Source organism: Meleagris gallopavo, chromosome 2 (genome assembly GCF_905368555.1).
Source record: "Meleagris gallopavo chromosome 2, MGAL_WU_HG_1.1, whole genome shotgun sequence".
NCBI classification, from domain to species: Eukaryota; Metazoa; Chordata; class Aves; order Galliformes; family Phasianidae; genus Meleagris; species Meleagris gallopavo.
In genome coordinates, this window is record NC_139405.1 from 28,143,330 (window position 1) to 28,164,222 (window position 20,893).

A 20,893-nucleotide genomic window follows, 5' to 3' on the forward strand; every position below is an offset into this window, starting at 1 on the left:
ATGGCAAAACAAGCTTACTCTTCCAAAGCAGGCTTCTTTGAGGTAGGACATATCTCAGGAGTTGTAAGTGTCAATGGCAGTAAACAGGGATCTTTCCAGTAAAAACTGGCTGAATAACTGGCCAAAGAATTCTTAATCATGTGATTTTTTCTTGTATCTTCAAAATTAATGTTCAGTCATGCAGTAGATCTTAAAGATGGACAGTGGTAACATGAAACAGATGTGCTGCTTTTAAACAGAAACAGGTGAAGTGATTAAGTAGGAACCTAAAGCAGATGCATAAACTTTTTCCATTTAGAACTAAATAGAGGCATCCCTCAGAGCCTAAAACTCATGAGGTACAGACAGCAAATTAATGTGAAATTGCAGCCCAAAAAATTACGCTGCAGAAATTACATTTCAGTAAATCAAGTGTCTACTGAAAAGTTTGCAATGACTTTCTTACAAGCTTCGCAGATCCAGGCACTCTTCCTCCAGCTGCTGGAGACAACTCTATTCAGAACAGTGTACAATTCAAGCTGCATTCTCTCTGCCTCACACTTCTGAACCAAAGCAACAATCCTGGCATCAGAACTTAGGAAATAACTGTAACCAGGAGAAAAGACTGTGCTTCTTTCCTCAGCTGCAGACTCATTCAGAGCACAGATACTGACCATGGTTTTGTTCAAGAGCAGCCTGACACCAGTCAAAAGAGCAACGGAAAGGATCTTTACTGAGAAACTCCCTCCTTCTCCCCTTACCCACACATCTTGTGGCAGTATATAGAAGTCCAACTGCTTGAGTCATCTTCAAGCAATGTTAAAATTCAACAAGTACCAAGTAACTTCTGATATGGTACTTAAGCTGCCTCCCTCTATCCCCTCCGGCTTCATAAATAATCTCTATTGACTCTGCTGAGTAATTCATCACTAATCTCCCCAGGACACCTCGGCTGATTTAACACCAGCTTCACTTGAAGACATCAAGTGGTTTATTGTTTCGTCCTCTTGGAGAAAGTCAGCAGCCTGTCTCTGAACATGCCTGGGAGACATGCTGCAGCTTTACATCAGCTTCCCTTGCAGACACCCAATGCTCACTCATTTTTCCTTCTTAAATATATCCATTGATTTGAATCACAGTAACCTCCCCCCTTCATTCCTCTCTTCCATGGATCAAAACAGAATATTTGTGGCTTATTAACCATCTCCCTCCGCATATGAAGTCAGTCACTTCATGGGTTTGTTCCTTGGATTTTGCTTAGCTTTTAAGAAAGCAGCTTGTCTGCCTGCTACCAGAGAACCTTGAACTGTGTTGCAGCTACATTAGTATCTCATTCCCACTTATTCTTTTTCTTTGGAGAAAGGGACTGTTTTTAATGTATATCAAGACTGAATTAAATCACAGGGTTTGTGAAGATGCTAGCAGTTGTAGCTGTGACACTGCTGCTGCTAGCTGAAAACACTGAAACAGGCCTTGCCCTTCCTCACGTGTGAGCATGAGCTCAAACACGTGTGCTTCTCCACATATTTAACTAAGGCCACTTTGGGGAGCTCACTCAGTTTTTAGTTTTTATTGATCACAGACTTCTCCATCTCCACAACTCATTTCACACAGGTTAATAGTGAATTCAATCCCAAATTTTGTGATTGGTACATAAACCTTCTCAAACTACTAAGCTCTCCTAAGGGACTGTACAACTGAAAAGCTGCAGGCTGATGTTAAATAGCTACATTCTGAGAAAACTCACTGTTGGTAACCCATAAAGGCAGGAAAAGTAGATCTCTCTTCCTACTTTCAGAAAAAGCATTCAGGAACATTAGGGTGATCTAACTGCAAGTTAACCTAGGAGGGAAACCTCTTTTCACAGTTTATCTCAGCTGCCAACACATCTTGTCAGTGAAGAAGACAGTGTCATAACATTTTGGGAACAACAGTGGGGACTTTTATCACATACAACTTGCACCACTGTATCAACGTGGACAAAAATCTACCAGTGCATTTTCAGCACTTCATTGTGAAAATATTTTGCTAAGTGCATAAACAAACAGCCTTCTCTTTTCTTTTACTTATTCAGAGAAAGTTCATGAGTGACCAAGATACTCTGCATCCACACACTCTCAATTTCCTACCAAGAAGTATCTGAGATGCCATCTTTCCAAGCCAAGCAGGGCCAAACTTGGGAATCCCCAAATGATGGTGACATGTTGATGAGACAGTTGTTCATCCTTTATTACAGCCCTACCTACTGTTTCCTATTCATGATTTAAGACAGAATGACACTGGCTGATAGGTTAAGTTTAACTCTGGGGATTATCACACTCTGGATTTATTGTGGACATTTACTTAAAAACAGAAAATTCTTCCAGGAACCAGGAAGCAGTGTTTATTGCCTGATGTTTTTCAAGACAGAAAAACTGAACTACTGAGTCCAATGAACTGTTTCTATATCAAGATATGATCTGTACCCCCAAATTATCATAGTACTTAGAATCTGCCTTAAAATAAGGGTGAAAAGTGTATTGCCACATGACAGAAAAGCACATGGGGGGCTGGGGAACTGCACAGACAGCACATGGAGATCAACATTGTCTGAACAGCTCATCCCTTCAACGTTTGAACTAAAAGGGTTTAGAAACTCCGAGGAGGCACAGCTATGTGAGAAAAATACTTGGTCTCTTCAGTATTCTGGTTGGAAGTGCTGCACAAGTCCCTTCTCCCCCACTGATAGATATTCGAAACAACAATCATGAAAGACACAAACTTTTAGTACAGCCACTTGCTAAGCCTGGTTCACAGTATATAACTACTATGAGATTAACATTTAAAATTATTTTTCTTCAGTCAGATTGTGTAGCCTTCTGCTACTAACTGTATTTATGACATCTTCCTTGCATTCCTACTGTTTCCAGCCTCTTGAAAGGGTTACTGCTGACTAGCTGGGCCACAGGAATAACAAATACATCTCGGAACAACTCTGACATAATCATTTTGCTGGAATTCAAGCAAAAAAATTGTCCAAAAAAGTTCCATAAGTATACAATCAACCTTCATGCTCCATGTGAGTGATGTTTCTCATAAGACCAGACTTCTGCAGAGCATTTCACAGAACAGAACAGTAAGAGAGATACAAGCCATAGGCAAGTTCTGTAAGGAACATTTTAAGATGTGGTACAATAAAAACACTAGAGCAGTGAAAATACTATCTGTTATTGAAGTAATGAAAGGAAAGAGGAGCCATACTGGTGAGAGAGGTCAGAGAAGTTTCCAGCTGTGAAGCAAAAGCAGGGAAGCACAGGGATCTGGGATGGCTCTTCCAGACCACACAAGTCTGACAGTAAATTCTCCAGCCTGGTGGAAACTGAAGACATCGGGAAATTCATGAGGGATAGCAGGTTTCCAGAGTGACAGAAATAACTCTATGTTGGAAACACCATTAAGAAAGCCAGATTTGAAGACAGTGGGCGCCTGGACTCACCACAGACAGATGGTTCCACGCCTTGGTTGAATTATAGCCTACTGGAAACACTGTGAGATAAACTGATCTTGTGCCTGTTCAAATCTTTACAGTTGGCCTATGGGAAAGAACTTGGTTCTGGATCCATCAGGTTCCATTAAACAAGAACTATTACATCCTCCCAATGAAGGAAAACTGAAAAATGTTGCTATCAAGTTGCTAAAAAAAAAGTTGTTTTTTTTTTCAATGAAAATTGAGATGAGGACAGGGAGGAAGTCCTATGAATCTCCTCACTGTTAGCAAAAAATAATTAACAATTCAATTTTCATCTCTTTTCAGTTCACCATGCTCCAGTTTCTCTATGAAACAAAGCAAGAGACATCAATTTCTCACTCTAGCTAGATTTTGGCTTGTTGGATCATATGAAATATGAGCTCTGCCTGACCCCTTCTAACACAGTGTTAGTAAAACAAAAACATTTGAGTAGTGGAGGGAAAGAAAACCCAACCCATGCAGCTATTTTACTTTAAAGGACACGGCAGTTTAGTGTAAACAAAGGGGGAATAAACTACAGGGATATATGCACAGTAAGAGTAAATTGGAAACAGCTGTTGGCAGATACTGTGGCAACCTGAAAGCTGGGGCTGCAGCTCAGGGTTGCTCAAACTCTCTTTGTTTGTCACCATTTTAAAATATTTTCTCACTGCATGTGTCTGCACACCCACATGCACATGTGTAAGGTGCACTGCAGGAGAAGCAAGGACATGGCAGTAACCAGGGAAGACTTGGCTAGGAGCATCTCTCCCTTTGGGTTTAGCCTAGAAGAGGAAGCACATGGATAATGAAAAAAACTGCAGTGGGGTTGTATAATCCTTTTGATTACTGTCTGCAGCCAACCCTCCCAATTGCTATCTTCAACAACAGATCCATGTAAGCAGAAAGTGCAGTAAGAGGTGCCATTTTAGTTCCCAAAGATTTTTGTTTTTCTATTTGCCTTTGAAAGGGAGATTTGGGGAGAAGAAGCAATGCTGGTCCAAGCTATGAGATACTTCATATATCCTGGATGTGAAGTTATCTGTGACAAGCATGAAACCATCTAAGTTAATGATAGCTGTGGTGACAGCAAAGTTAACAGGGCACAATGCAAACTGGCAGGTATTGTTAGGCCTGCTAACAATAAGACCAGATTATTTCTTGGTGGAGAAGCTTTTCAGCTCTTGAGTCCAAACTAGAACTCAACACATACTGGCTTCATGGCACATCTGGAGTGATCACATGCTGCATACCTTCAAATGCAAAGCTAGTGCACCAAGATCACTTTTCTGGAGGCAACAGGAGGTATGACTCGTTATGGGGACTGTCTTTTGTCTCTCTCTCACTGTTCAGAGAGAATTCCTTAGGAAAGGATAGGTTAGATTTGCATGGCAGAAGAAGTGAAAAGCATGCTGCTGCTACCTATACTTGCTCCTGTTTAGGGATAGAAGATATTTAAAAATAGACAACTAGTGTCATAGCAACTCATGGATCACTTTTTTGGATCCACCTCAGCCCAACCACCTGGGTACACATTATGTTACCACTCCAGGAAGCATTTCATGTGCTTACATGACTTAATCCGTGCCCCAGATACACTTTCACAGGGCTGTCAAACAGCATGAAAATCCTGTTGCCCCTATACCTTCAACATCCCTCTGCCCCAGCCTGCAGTCAGCTGCCAGCATGAGCAAAAACATGCATTGGCAACTACTGCACAGAGAGAAATGTAAGCCTTCCCTCCTTGCTGGTTTGGATGGTAGGGGTCCTGCTGACATGCAGGCTAATGCCACATACATAGCATAATGAGCACCTCCACGGTTTTCACCAAACAGTAGAAAGAACTCAGTCCAGTCCTGGTGGTCTGGCTGCAGCATTGCTTTTAACTGTTACCTTGCTAGAGCAGACAATCACACAAAGCTACATTTTCTGCTAATCAGTGAAACAGTTTTCATGCTCAGTACTGCCACAGGTTTCCCAGTCTTGCTTCCTGCCTCTGATAGGGAAGGTAAGTTTCTCAGGTGGTTCAGTCCCTGTACAAATTTGCTGTTCAGTGACAGATATCTAGCCCATTACACAGGTTGGCAGAAAGTCATGAAAAACATACAGGTAGCCCTGATGTCACAGCATCTGAAAATATAGGGTCATTACAAGAGCATGCAAAGTTGAATCGTGCTTTCCGTAAGCCTAATTTACAAATAAAAGACCTAGTTCTTGAATACCTTTTCTTACATTTGTCAACTTTCTAACCAAGTTTCAAAAATGATAAAGATGATCACCACTCTCAACACTGCTGTATTCCAAGAAGATGTTTACAGCAACATTGGAAAAACAACATACAGAACAAATTGAGCTAATTGACATACAAACCACATGGGAGACACATCACTTAAAGTGAAGTGAAAGCACTGCCAACCAGCTCATTTCATCTGCCCATAAGTACCAATAGCTTTCTAGTGATGTGTTCAGATACATCCTGGTTTCTATGTCTACCTGCTTAATAAACAAAATATGTGTGCATGTATGCATACTAAGAGAGCTAACACTTCACAAAGGCACTTGTGCACTTATTAATCTGCAAAAGAATTTTGTTTGAAGTGCTACAGCTACTGGACAGCAGGTCTAGGTAAGAAAAAGTACATGTCCATTTGTTAAATTCCACTCCCCTCTTGCCTCTGTGTTGACCACAGCTTATGCTGTCAGCTAAGGCTTAGCACACTTACTTGGAAAGGAGAATGACACAATTCTGGGCCCTCCGGCCATCAATCACAGAGAGCTCTTTCACCTTTCGTGTGGAGAGGTAAAGGTCTTCTGTTGAACCCATCTCTTTCTGCGTATAATTCAAAAAAGGGGGGGAAGACAGTCAGTATCATGTTTTTCCTTATCTACTCACCCAATGCTGATGGAGTTAGTTCAGTACGATGAAAAAAAATCCCAATTTGGGCAAATCCACCCGCATGATGAGAAAAGAAAGCATGAAGGCCAGAAATGTAGGTAGAGCCTGCACTACTAGACAGACAAGAGTCATTCGTTATCACCTGTAAGATCACCAAATACTGAACCTGATTCTAACTTATAGGATTAACTCTATGAACAGTTGTGATATTATTATGTAGATTATTATTAATGTAAGTCTAGTTTGACAGAAAAACTGAGGACATATGGTAAAGCCCACTAGTGTCGTAGCATATCCTTCAGCTGGATGTCTTTTGCAAAGGTTACACAGTGCTTTTGAAATGCTGCAGCCCAATCAGGAGAAATCCTTTCATCATCTCTTAAAGCTGCCATTGGACCAATCTAATTCATGTTGCGTGTGAGATACAAACAGTAAGGCAAGATGGCCTTCATCATTTTACTAAGTCACCAACGACTACATTTGAACTACCTTCTCTTTTTAAATGAATTAACACAATTAAATATGGAGAAAACAACTTTTCTCAAAGTCTTCTGTATATCCCCATTGCCAAACTCACCACCCTGGAAAATACCAGTCCAAGATGTTTGATACAGAGCATAGACAGAAACTAATTGCAGACCTAGTCTAATCATCCACAAGTCTCTGACTCCTTGTCCTGCCTAAATATCAGGCATGAATTTTGTTATACTTCTAGAGATTGGCTTTCTGTAATTCCATTTTGCATCTTTTAACACCATTCCTTAAACAGAAGCAGAGGTAATGATAAAAGGTTATAATCGTGCATAAAGCTCCCAAGTAATCAGCAGAGGAAACTGGAAACAGGATGGCTTTTATCTTCCCAGCTAGTTGTTGTTGGAGTTTCTTTAAAAATGACTTTTCATTACACTCATATTATCATTCCTTGAGATTTTGAAACTAACTAGTATAATCCAGTTTTGAATGCATCCATCAAATTATTAACATGATCTGTTCCACTGGACATAACAGCAAACATGCTGGCTTGGACCATCCGTGTCCTGTCCAGTGTCCCATCTCTGAGTGTGGTCAACAGCAAATACCCACGGAAAAATGTAAGACCGTGACAAGTGTGCAAGTTCTAGAATTAATGCCTTGGACTGAAATTTCTTCAGCTCAGCTCCTACTTATATTAGTGTCTGTTTTGAGTTACTAACTCCTAATATGACGCTTTTGAAGGGTTTACTGCTCTCCTGATTAATCCACTTCAAGAGATTTTTTAATACCCAAGCATCTGAAATTTAAATGTAAACCCTGGAGAGATTCATACTGTTACTTCCCATTTTAGTTCATGGTACAGCCACAATGCTGCTCCTGGATGCACAAAGGATTCATACAACCACAGGCAAATGTGTTACAGGGAGCCACTACCAATATGAAGTAGCATTATAAGCAGGTACAATCCATTAACCGAAGACATGCATACTACAGTTCTGCTTGAGAAGCCCAGAGTGTCTAGTTGGGAAAGAAAGAAAACAAAAAACTACTGAACAAATCAAAAAGAGTTTCTAAGGAAGGAAAAAAAATGAACATTTAGCAAGTTTATTATTTTTGAGGAAAATTAACAAAACAGAAGAGCAGTGCACCCCCAGGATGTATGCAGAGATGTCCAATTTTTCTGAATTTCCTCAGTTTTTTGGGGGGGAGAGCAGAGGAATAGGGAGATAGGCAGCTGCTGAACAGTGAGAGGCAAGCAAGGTACCGGTAGGTCCATGCTTTGTTCCCAATTTAAAAGCTTCACTGTCTCTCACTAGCTAGTGTTTGCAGACAAGTACAGCTGGTTGCCATTATACAGCACCCATCCCAAGGAAAAAGAAAAAAAATAAAGTAATTTCAGGGCTTGGCTACATACTGTGTATTTCAAGGCTTGGCTATGCAGTGTGTTCAGATGTCTTCCCCTAAAGCCATGCAGGAGGGATTAGTATAACAGTCTCCATCCCGTTTCAATTCCCCAGCCCTGAAGGTTCAACAGAGATGAATACCTGAACTATTCAGACATGGCCCACTCTTTGGTCATAAGGAGTGGCCTAGTCTCATCTAAAAATATATTCTCTCCAACTCATATTGAAGAGAGGGATATTTATAGACATTTGGAGTTCTGTGTAAGCAAAAGCAGATGAAGCTTCAGGTTTTACTGAAGCCAGATTGCAAAATTAACTGAAGGAAAACAGATTGCATGTAGACTGTGTTTTCTTAGACGTGGAAAAAGAAGAGCAAGGAGGCAGTAGCGACCAGCTTTTGTGGGATGAGCCAAACACACAGAGCAAGAACATCTGGAGCTGTTGTCAATCTACAAAACAATGCCCCAACATTCTATCCCATTATTCTTTACAGTCTTTCTATGTGGACTAATATCGTGCTATATATTTCAAACAGTATTTCAGATTTGAGATTTTAATTACAAATTCAAAAATCTACACTATCACACAGACTTGTTTTATGGTACACATTGCCACGATGATAAACAGTTTGTGGCCTAGGTGCATTTATTAGTCTCTTCCAGCAACAGAGGAAACTTTCTAGTTACAGTCCCCTGAGTACTCACAGTAAGAACTACTTTCTTGCTTTCCATACTTTCCATTATATGCCACCAGAGACACTTGTCATGACATCTCAAAAATCCCCTTGTAAGAGTCTTGCTCTTCTCAAAGGTTTCTCCCAGAAATTTTGCTTAGATAATGAATAATATGAAAGATACTTTGCCTCTGATCTTATTGCTCAGAATCATCCAAACGGGAACTACAGAGTCACCAGGAGAAACCACAGAGTGATTACAGCTAGTTGAAAGGAACTACATCTTTCTGTAGCAGAGCTAACACAACTGACAACATTTTTTTTTTACTACCTTCTCCACCCAGGAAGCAGAGGTATAAGGACATATGAAAGACTGGAATGATATGAGGCATGATCCTATAACAGCATGGTGTAGCATCTCCTTCCCAAGCACTGTGAGAGAATCAGAAGGCAGACAGTGATACTCACCTGCTTGCAGGAAGAGGGGTTAGTTAGCAGGTCCTATGCAGACAGCAGCCACAAATAACAAAGAAGGAAACATGCCAAAAGTCAGTCAAAGAGAAGTACACCAAGTTTAACAAGGCAGCTGAATTTAGACACACACTGTTTTCTAAGAGAATAAAATGCTTAGCAAGTAATACTGGCCCACATGGTTTAAAGGTATTTCAGCACTTCTTTACATACTTTAAATCAGCAGGTGTTATGGAAATAAGAGTTCTAGGTCTTTTCTGAAATGAATAAATTCAGTTTCCAAACCATAAATGTCTAGAAACATTAACTAGGATAATGCTCAAATACCTTTACAAATCTAGTCCAGAGCCTTACTGAAAGAACTGCCAAGGTTAAAAATCAAGGGTCAGTTCTCCTCCCCTAATTTACAGGCACAGTTTGCCTTTCATAGTATCAACTTGTTTCAATGGCACATTATAGCTTTAACAACTAAGAGCCAACAACTTATAGCCAAAAGCACCGTGTAACTACTAAAAAAAAAAACCAACAGCGGTACTGACTAACAGACACCAAGTATTTCACGACTTATTCCATACTCCAGGAAAACATCACATATACTGAACAAAAAGGTCAATATTACACAGTCAGATTGGAGCAAAGTCAAAAGACACGTGTAAGAACTCCAAACTTCTGTACACTGAACAATTTTCCTTTTCCTAACAGCCACCCAAAATGACATACTGAGCTTGAGAGAGGAGAAGAGATCCTTCATCATTTAAAAAAAAAAAAAAAAAAAAGAAGCTGTTAGATATAAATGAAGCTGAAAAAATACGAAGATCATATTAATAGCAGCAAAGAAAGAAATGTCCTTGTCTGTACTCCTTCAACATTTCAGATGCAAAAGAGCAGGGTTTTCACTGACATTTTTCTTTACAGACATTTGGAGGAAGTTTAAAAGTCACAAACCCAGGGTAAACACATACTTGGCCAGAGCGGAATATTAATAAAATAAAAGAGGAGAAAAGACCAAGTGTGAATCAATTGGAAAAGTTCTCATAAGAATTTGATTCAAAAGCAATTTTGGATGCCTAGCTTAGAAAAAATAAAAATAAAAAATAAATAAAAAAAAGAAAATGGAAATATGAGGATTTGTTGTTTGGAATTTAGTTCTTATTGGAGTGAATATGGATGAAAAAGAAAGCGTTACTTAAAGTGATAACAGCATAATACAAATGAAAAAAAGTTAGAAATTAGAAACTAAATGAAAGCTGGAAGGGTATCAATACACTTAACTGCACAAAGCCATGTTGATATTGCATAAGTGATACTCCAGTGTCTGGAGCCACTGTCATAAAATTTGCTTAACAAGCACTGAGAGAACTGTTCTGAGACTCACGGAGATCACTGAGATGATGGCTTCATTTCAGTGGGAAAGTTTAGGTTTAGGGTCACGCTAGTTTACAGCTGAATACGTCAGGCACCTTTTCAGTAGTTGGTAACATAGCCATAAATACTATGTCTTTAACTAAGAATCAACAGACCAGTACATTGACCAGTACATTTTTGAGTTTATATCTGGGGTAACAAATGTGGCAAGGCTTTGGAAGGTCATTTCTGGTGAGGAAGCTGCAGTGTTTGCACCTCAAATGCCACATGCTAGCACAAAACCACTACATTAGAATGGCACTTCAGTGGCTGCTGTTGTCCACAGATGGCAGTCTGCCTACTTTCACAACAGCTGGAAGCTCTCTGCTATAACTAAGCTACTGGCATAGGGTCTACACCCAGTCTTCTACAGCAGTGCAGTTTCATGTGCCTTTCTTCCTCCCTGTGAACTAGTTTTTTATTTCAGTGAATGAGATTTGCAGAGATAGAGAGGGACACACTTCAACAGCTATTTGCAGGAGCAGAATAAGAAATTAAATGCCATCATGCAATAGGCAACATTGCAGTCTTCACAGTTCAAGTTGTGATGCTTATCTAGATGATTGTGAGCTAGTAAATCAGAAAAGTTATTCATTGTGTTTATTGAATCTGATAGGAAAAAATGATAATGAGGGAGAGAAAGGAACGAATGGAAAAGTCCAAAGGCAAGGGCTATATGTATTCATTCTAAGGTACTGAATAAGATAGTGAATGATAACGATGAAATTACCATTATTATTGTGGGGCTTAATCATACAACTGTTTATGACAATCATGTCTGTGTCTTTTCCTAAAATTCCAAAGAAATTATTTGATTCTGCTGAACAGGAAAGATTGAAGTTCTCCAAACATATTCCAAAAACAGATGAAAGCTGGAGGAGTTCAGGGAGTGCAAGTACAATCTCTCTCCTGTTAAATTTAATTCAATGGAGATAGATGGGTTGAAGGTAACTTGCTTTCCAAGAAAAAGAGGAGAGGAAAAAAGACATTATAATAAATGGTTGCTTTTATAGTATGCCGTTTGTGTTACAATCTCTCATTTTGACAGATTCTGTTACCCAGCCAGTTGGACCAGGTATTTACAAAAAGAAAAAAAGATACAATGCAAAAGGCAGCTAATTCAGTCACCTTGCACAGTTCTTGGATGACTACAGATTTTTTTCATTGGGAAATAGAGAATTAAAAGATATAAGAGAAATACAGATATCAAGCATGAGCATAAAGTTCAGGAGCTTTTGGAAACCAGTGGGTACTGAGGTCATATTGGGCATTAGCTCTTGGGAAGTGTTGTCTCTGAGAGCTGTCTATCAAGTATCATGATGACAGAAGGTTCTACTTTGCCCATTATATAGAATCATAGACTCACCAAGATTGTAAAAGATCTCCAAGATCATCTAATCCAACCATCCACCTACCACCAATATCTCCTCACTAAACCATGTCCCTAGGAACAACATTTAAATGTTTCTTGGACACCTCCAGGGACAGCAACTCAATCATCTCCCTGATCAGCCCATTTCAGTGCTTAACCATTCTTTCAGAGAAGAATTTTTTCCTAATATCCAATCTGAACCTCCACACTTCTTTTGGTCCAGTGATTTTTTTAATAGCAGCAGAGCAGCAAATGATGCAGCCTGACTGCAGATGGGCAAGAATCAAGCATGTGCATTCTTTCCAACTCTACATATTCAAGGAAGACAAAGTATGGAAGAGTCCACTCCTACCTGGTGTCTCTGATACGCTGAGAACATCTTTTCAAAATCTTCTAGATCCAACACCTTGAATGCCTTTAAATCATCAATCTCATTCCAGATTGTGCCATGGATCCTCTCCTGAAAGAAAAGGTCACATTTTCGTGAGATAATAAAGCCTTTTAGATAAGTACATCCAGTGCTATTTTCTTAGGTTTTGATTTTTGTTTTAAACTTTTTTTTTCTTTTTTTTTTTCCATCACAGCAAGCCTCTGATGAAAGGCCACATTCAGAGACTAGCAAAATCAAGCAATATCCATGATCCCACAATACGTATCCTTTAATGCAATAATAGTGGTCATGAGAAAGAGGTGTCACCATCAGGACGAAAAAGCTTGGGAAGGGTACACTGTGCATGATCATCTCAAGATACATATTCCCATCTGCAGACTTTGCCGTGTTCTGGTTTAAAGCCCAAAGTAATCTAAGATTTTATTTTACCTTTAAGGCCCTGAGTCTTTGAAGTCAAATGATTTCCTATTATATTATCTCCCCTGTCCATCTGAGTTCTTTGGCTCAGATATTAGCTATACTCAGATCTCTGAGAGAGCATCATATACACTAACTGGAAATGTTGAAACCTGTGCAGTACATTACCTTAAATACTAGGGAATCCTAGCTTTCTAGAAGATAATTAGCATGAAGCAAAGAAACACTACATGATAAGCACAGGTTACTCCTCCAACTTTGCTATTCATCAGCCCTAGACCAAATAAGCTGCTATAATACAGACATTAACTCATAACAGAGTCACAGGATGATTTGAATTGGAAGAGATCTTACAGATCATCTGCCATGAGCAGGGATACCTTCCACAGACAGCAGTGACCCTAAACTATGAGAGGATTTGAGGTCTTCTGTTGATCTTCTCAGGAAAGAAATCCTTGCCAGCAAAGAAGACACAACAACTGAACTACTTTCTCCTTCCCAGCAATTGTTAAGGTACACGTGATGTGGGACAATCTTTGAGCAATTATTCATTCTGAAGAACGTTCATTCACACTCATTCAAGGTTCTTCACACCTGAACACAGTATCTTTGAGTTCATTTAGTTAATAAAGTGTACAGTTAATATACTTCATTGACTGGAAAAATAAGGAAGGTGCTGATTAAAAGAAAAAGGAAATGGACAGAAGGGATTGTGAAGAGAAAACCTCAGGAGATTAAGAGCCAGCAGAACACTAATGCAGAGAAAGCCAGGAACAGCAAAAAGTGGAAATTAAACCCTCTCACAGGCTCCAGCTCTGAAGTACCTAACTTGCACCTACACACAGCAAAAAGTGTGTTAACACTTCATTATCAGAACTAATTAGGAACAGGCTCTACTTCCCATTCACAGTCATCAAAGGAATGAAGGAAATGTGCTAAACCACAAGGATGAAGGAGCAAGGAAAAACACCTGATGGAAGGATGAAATGAAGGGGAAATAAAAGTGTGAAGTGTTCTGGAGGAAATTCCTGGCAGGGCAGGCACTGTAGAGGAATAACCAACACTCTCCCTCCAGAGGTAGTCTGTGAGTGCACAAGGGAAGGGAAGGCTGTCCAGCTAAAACTGCTACAGTGCTTTTTACAGTGAGAGCATATACCAAATGGGAGCAGAACTCACCCCTGAACAGACTCACCAATGTCTTTGCACTGTTCCTTGCAATCATGTGGCTTTCTCTTTCATAGCAGCAAAAACATGACTCTTTGACTATAACACAACAAACAAGTTTGAGAAGCTCATCTCAGCTAAAGGAATAGGAGACAAAATTAACTCTGGCTTCTACTGCAAATCTTGGCCAGAAACATCCAGACAGGGTGTTCATTCTCATTCCGTTTCCAGGCTGGCTTTATAAACCTTGCTTTATAAATCCTGAGGGATATATTTGAACTCGAGAGTGTTTCTTTGAGCTCCTCGTTGTCTCATATTGTCCCATCAAACACTAAAATGGAAAAATATATATTGAGGGGAGCCAGTGGACATGACTTCAGGAATGGTCCTTAGAGTCATCACTGGGATAGAACACTGGGGATGTCAAGAGTTGGATTTGGATGTGGCTCAAGTGACAGCTACTCTTGAGAATCTTGCCATCTACCTGTCTGGCTGTAAAACTCTCTTGGAAGTGCAGTTTCCCCATGAATGGGGAGAATGATGAAAGTCTGCTACAGAATGGGCTGGTCTCTGAATTGCAGAACTGCCAGAACAGGAGGGTCTGAGACTTCAAGAGGGACTGTAGAGAGTAGGTTTTATCTTCATCTTTCCAGAAAAAAAATTAAGTTAAAATTATACCTGTTTCAATTCATTTTCATTTTAAGACTTTAATCTGGACCAGGTTGAATCTGGACATACATTAAGTACAACATCTAAACGTTTCTTGAACACATCCAGGAATGGTGACTCAACCACCTCCATGGGCAGCCCACTCCAGTGCCTAACCATTCCTTTTGGAGAGGAAATATTTCCTAACATCCAACCTGAATATCCCTTGGCGCAACTTAAGTGCATTCTCTCTAATCCTATCATTGCTTCTGCGGGAGAAGAGGCTGACCCCCACCTCACCACAACCTCCTTTCAGGTAGTTGTAGAGAGCGATAAGATCTCCCGAGTCTCCTCCGAATTAAACAATTCCAGTTCCCTTACCCGCTCCTCATAAGACTTCTGTTCCAGACCACTCATGAGCTTTGTTGTCCTTCTCTGGACACGCTCCTCTGCACAAGTGCAGCTGTTTCCAACAGTGGATCACTGCACGTTGCTATATTGCATGTATCTATTGCAAACATACCCTTGAACTCTTTGTTAACTAGACGAGTTTTTAAAGATAAACATATATGTGGTATTGGAAGTATTTTTTTATCAGACTTCCTCAATATGCATTGTATAAAGTCTCAGTCTCCCATGCTCAAAAGTCTGACATATACTGTCCCCTGTCAGTATGTGAGTTGAGTCTTTGATAATTTATATGTGGTTACTTTGACAACTGAGGAGAACACAGCAGAAATGCCGCAATGGGAACAAAATGCAAGGTGAGGCTACCCAACCTACCCATGTCTTTATGTTCAGAGGATGCATATCCATGTGAACAGAGGGTGCTTGGTACTGAATCAGGGAATCAAGGATCTTTGATGAAGATTACCAAAATGCACTGCCTTCAGTGGCCAGTGGAATCATTTTACTCCATAACAAAGTGCACCCCAGAGATCAAGGCAACTCTGCACCTGTATCTCTGCAGTTTTGCAAGGACCTTACTAGGTCTAAACACTAACACACACCTCAAAATGAAAACTTCTCTATCTTATGCTGCATTTTCAATCTATTCTGCCTTCCTCAAAATAGCATCTTTTACCTACCTCACCACCCAGCTCTTCAATTTTATTAGCACAGCTGCCTTCACTCCTAACCAGAGGGCAGGATAAGCCTACAGTTACTGTACACTAAACAGAAACACCTGTGGCTCTCCTTTTTCATATACATTCATATATATACATATATTAGTTATTCTTTCTTTCCTTTTTGTTGTTGTCAGAGCACTAAGTCCATGTTCTGCAAAGGAAAATAAATCCCCAACCTTACATTCTCTCCCACACCCCCCACGTGGCCTTGACAGACAAGCACAGACGGTGCAGCAAATATTTCACTTCACTTTATTTTAAAGAAAAGGAGAGAGGGGGAGAAAGAATTTTTGTGGCATTCCAGAGGTCCCTGGACACTCATTCCAAATGCCTGAGTTGGGCCCTGAGTGAATTTCAGTCTAAAAGAGAACCTGGGTTTCTAGGCAGCCATCCAAACTCAACACAGGAACTTCTTTCTTTCTAAATAAATTTAAAAAAATTAAGACATAAAGAAAAGGAGAGAAAAAGAAAGAAAGAAAAAAAAAAACATCAGGAAGAGAGAGAAGTGGAGGGAAGGAGAAAGCAACCAAGGTAGCAGAAAATGAACAGGAGGAATCCAGTTCTTCTCCTATATTTCCACTTCAGAGTTTTATTTCTGAGAGTCAAAACTGTAATCATGCTACAAGCAGAGCAGCTAGCCTCATAGCCATGAAACAATGGTGTAGAGAAAGAGGTCACCTTTTTCTCCTTGGTGACTGCTTCTGTCAGGATAGAGGAGCTGGGTTTGGAAGCTGTTCTCATTGCCTTGCCCACACTGAATCTGTCCATCCTTTGACCATATACACAAGTGAGGGCAACTCTGGCACAAAAGCCCTGGCGATGTGCAGCTCTGTCTTACAGTATTTAGTACCACTGCAGTTGTGCTGAACCAACAGTATGCACAGATCTACTGCAGTTCAATCTATCCAGCACCTTGGACATCATAGGAGACGTGCTGCTGGAGAACTTCCTCGACATGGTTACTGATTCCCAGTGGCTCAGCCCAAGGAAAGCCACAATATCACTGTCTTCTGTCACTTTGCACTTCATGTTATTAATCAACAATGAGTTATACAGAGAAATTTAGTTAACTGTGAGTATTGAATTTCTTACCTCACTCAGCTTAGCCCAGTTGAAGGATTTCAGTGGGTGTGAAGGCTGCGGGATAGACTTCTTCTTCAGGCTGGTACCAGCACTGCTGAAGGTGGTTGTTGAAGGAGGTGGCGCTCCCAAGCTGAAGAAAGGCGGTGCTCCTGGTGGGGGAGGAGGTCCTCCTGGAGGAGGTGGTGGGGCAGGAGGAGGAGGACAGCTGGAGAAAGGCAGAGGAGGTGGTAGCGGGGGCAAATTCTCAGAGGTGAGAGCAGAGGACAATGCTAGTGGGCCGCCTGGAGGAGGGGGTGGTGGGGCTGGGAAGGAAATGCTGCCCCCTTGCTGGAGAAAAAAAACACACAGAAAAAGAAAGCAAATAGCTTAAAAGGCACAATAACTCCTTATTGCCAGCTGATGTGATTTTATTATGAGTCTCAAAATATTTGATGTTTTCTTTAAAGCCTCCTGCACTCAAAGCCATGCAATAAAGGGAGGAATCTCAGCTTTCATTTAAGAGAAAGTTTCAAACCCTTGAAGTTGTGGAGAAGAGCTTGAAAAAGGGAACCATAAATGGCTCAGAAAAACAGAAAGCTAGTAAAAGAAGCCAAAATGTATTATTTTATCCTTATGTATGAAGAAAGAGAAAAGTTCAATCTTTGAACTTTTGAACTCCCGGGTTTTAAACCTTAGGGTTTGAAATACAGAATATCTGTCATTAGGCTCTCCCAGCACAAAGTTGGAGCAGAAAGGAGAGTAGGGAAGTAATCTGCTTCTCACAGTGTAACTTCTCAAGGCTATGTCAAGGCAGAGAGACAATACTGTGACAGACACATTACTGGAACAGAATCACTAGGTAGCTCTTCCTGTCACTTGGACCTGCAAAAGTCCAAGGAAGCGTAAATGCTCCTGAAGCACAATGGGAAACCTCTTTCTTACTAAAATTACTTTCAGATTGGGCAGATTTGTTTCTATTCTATCAAAATAATGATCAGGGCCACCTCAGCACTAAAACTTGTGCCTAGAAGAGAGCACACATGCCTCACCAGCTTTGGCATAGAGGGTGACTGAGAAGGAATGGAGCAGCCCATTCCTGAATTATCCAGTCTATGCCATCAGCTCAGGGATTCTGTTCTCTATTGAAAGATGGGCAGCTGGCTAGACAGACTCTTTCTGTACAGACCACAGAAAGAGCTTCACTCACAACGTTCTTTTGTTCATCATTCACTAATTAGCAGGCTTTAAACAGAATGGGAAGAGTCCCAGTCTCATACCGAGTACTCATTAAGTTGAGCTACCAGGTCATTCATCTGGTCCCTGGCCTGGCGCAGCTCCAAGGATTCTTTCTGCAGCTTGTCTTTCATTTTGTTCAGTGTCTTCATCATTTCATCCTTCTCCTGGGTCTTTGTCTCACATTCCCTCTCCTTCTTCTCTAGCTTGCTCATCAGTTCAGCATGATCTAGGAAGAACAGGCAAGCAAGGTTGATGAAATAAAGCTCAGGAACAAAGAGATGGAGTTTACTCTGAAATAAAGCTGGTAAGTCTGTCAGTTCAGCTGGAAATGTGTGATATGGAGAAAAGAAAACAAAGTCTGACTATTCTGACACCAAACTTCAGCGATCAATGCAGCAATGCCCAAATTTCACTTAGATTGCAAAATCATTTCATGTCAGTATTGAGGGAAGCCATCCTATGAAGCATATATACTAATCATCATGAGACAAAATGTACTGGAAGGAACAAAGTAGGGTTAGCCCGTGAAAGATAACCCAGACAGTCACTTGTGCCTATCTCAGCTGCCCACTGCTCTGTGAAAGGATCACAGTCTTCTCTCTTGCCTCCCCAAACACAGAGGATGCACTTACCTTTTCGAAACTTCTCTGCCTGATCCCTCCACTGCTTGACTTCATTCTCATTCACCAGCCTGAAAGATGAAATTAGAACATAAAAATGTGTTCTGAGCTATCCAGTTTGAAAGGCAAGCAGCCATTACATATAGCGATCAGCAAAAGACAACCTGGTAAATTTATACATTTATGTTTAATCAGGATCATACTAGTGGTCAGTTTGGTTCCAGATCCTGATCATTACTGCAGCCAACAGTTAATATTATAAAGGTGTCTTGTAGTTCAAAGTCTCACAACAAATAAAGAATGCCTGGGGAACAGATACTGGCATTCTTTTGTCTTCAGGTAATGCCCTAAAGGTGCCAAGTGTATTTACTTTGAAAGGCAGAACTCACGACTAAAATCATTCTACCCTTAACACAAGACTGCATTGCCATTATTTTTTTTTTACTTTCGTTCCATATTTTTTGTTTCTTAAGAGGACAGAGAATGTTTATGTGTTGGGTAATTTATCAGTTACAAGGCAGCGCTCATATCTCATAGTGGCACAGCTATTTCCTACTACTGACAGAAAATATGCAGAGCATGCTGGGGGTTGATTAGATATGCAAAATGAGTAGTAGCTATGGAAGCAGAAACGGAAGATCAGGCACAAGGTCTACAAAGGAGTCTGATATCCAAACAGACAGAAAGAGATCAACATCAGTGTATTTTTCCATGACGAGAAATCAGTTTAAATTTTGACTCATGACTATAACAGGAGGGACTGGGAGATTTTTAGTACAGGAGAACTTGGTTTCATATGTTCTATAAGAGTGCTCTTTCCAGTGGATATTTCAGAAGGGTAATGGGCCACAAATTACCTGCAGAGGCAGATGGATGGGATGGAGACTCCAAAAGTTTGGCTTAAAAAGGACTGAGAACAGGGAAGTTGAGATGAGAGCCAGCTAATGTAGCTAGACTTCTCAAATGATGCATCCTATGGGAAAAAATAATGGTAGAACCCTTGGCCAAGTCAGTGGGTGAGCACATGCAGACATTTTACTGAGGTAAAAAGCTTTATGTGCTAGATGGGTGTCACTTTCAACTATTTCAATTTTTCTAAACTAAGTGCTCATTAATGAGGAATGAGATCCAAGTAGAGGGGACAACATTTTGGGGGAATATCAGTGAAAGCTTCATCAACATCTTGAAAGAAAAAAGAAAAATGAGGAAGTTTTACTATACAATCAAGGATATTTTTTTCTACTCTTCTAGCTATCTTAATATTTAACAGAAATTAGAAGCCAAAAATTTTGCTAGAAAATGCTATCTGGTGGAGTTGTCATTGGAAGGGAACTAGTTATAAGACTACCAAGCCAACAAAAAGCTGTAAATTAGCACAGGAAACTCCTCAGATATTTTATTTCCTAAGTACCTGCATACTTAAGATATAGTTACAGCTTCATAACAGAAACAAACATTATTAATGCAACTTACATTTTAATTATATTTTTGACATTGAAGTTTTCCAGTGGAGCTATATCTGGATCATCTCCTCGTTCATCTTGAAGAACAATTTGTTGGAGTATTCTGTCCAACAGCTGCCATTGCTGAAAATTTCCACCATTCCTCTTATCTGTATGAAAAATGAGCAACACATGAGAACTTCCATTTTCATGCCAAAGTGCACAGGTTTACTGACAGATGGGCATTTCTTCCCTTCTGGTCACCATGTTAATCCCATAGGTAGTAAATTACAGAACACAGTACCTAATGCTGAATTATTGCTGACAGATTAGTTGCAAACACTTAGCATACTGGAACAAATCATAACAGGCATTTGCAACACTATGCCTGACCTGTATCTTCAGGTTGTGTGATCCTCTTGACAGACAACTCCATCTTGTGCTTTAGATGCCTACAGAAGTGATTCTATCACTTATTCAGTATTTTATGCAGCTTGATGGTATTTTATTTTATTTTGCACCTAGGCAACACTATGATCAAGCACTATAAAAAAAGTCAGATGTTCCATTTGCGTACTCTTATCTGAAAGTCAGTCAAACTCAGCTGACATGAAAAGTTCATAT

The 20,893-nt window shown here is 40.2% G+C and overlaps 1 protein-coding gene across 7 annotated transcripts in view; it reads right to left on the reverse strand.

The window, feature by feature from the left end:
- Positions 1-20,893, reverse strand: part of DAAM2 (dishevelled associated activator of morphogenesis 2) — a 206,805-nt gene that overhangs the window by 28,776 nt on the left and 157,136 nt on the right. For 6 of the 7 annotated variants that reach the window (XM_085219419.1, XM_085219418.1, XM_085219423.1 and 3 more), the window contains 7 exons: positions 20,301-20,439; positions 18,840-18,898; positions 18,249-18,433; positions 17,002-17,319; positions 12,512-12,619; positions 9,381-9,413; positions 6,190-6,296 (listed from right to left, as the gene is read on the reverse strand). In XM_085219419.1, the coding sequence (XP_085075545.1) occupies positions 6,190-6,296; positions 9,381-9,413; positions 12,512-12,619; positions 17,002-17,319; positions 18,249-18,433; positions 18,840-18,898; positions 20,301-20,439 (949 nt within the window). The remainder of the gene's footprint in view (positions 1-6,189; positions 6,297-9,380; positions 9,414-12,511; positions 12,620-17,001; positions 17,320-18,248; positions 18,434-18,839; positions 18,899-20,300; positions 20,440-20,893) is intronic. The other variant, XM_085219420.1, reaches the window with a different exon arrangement.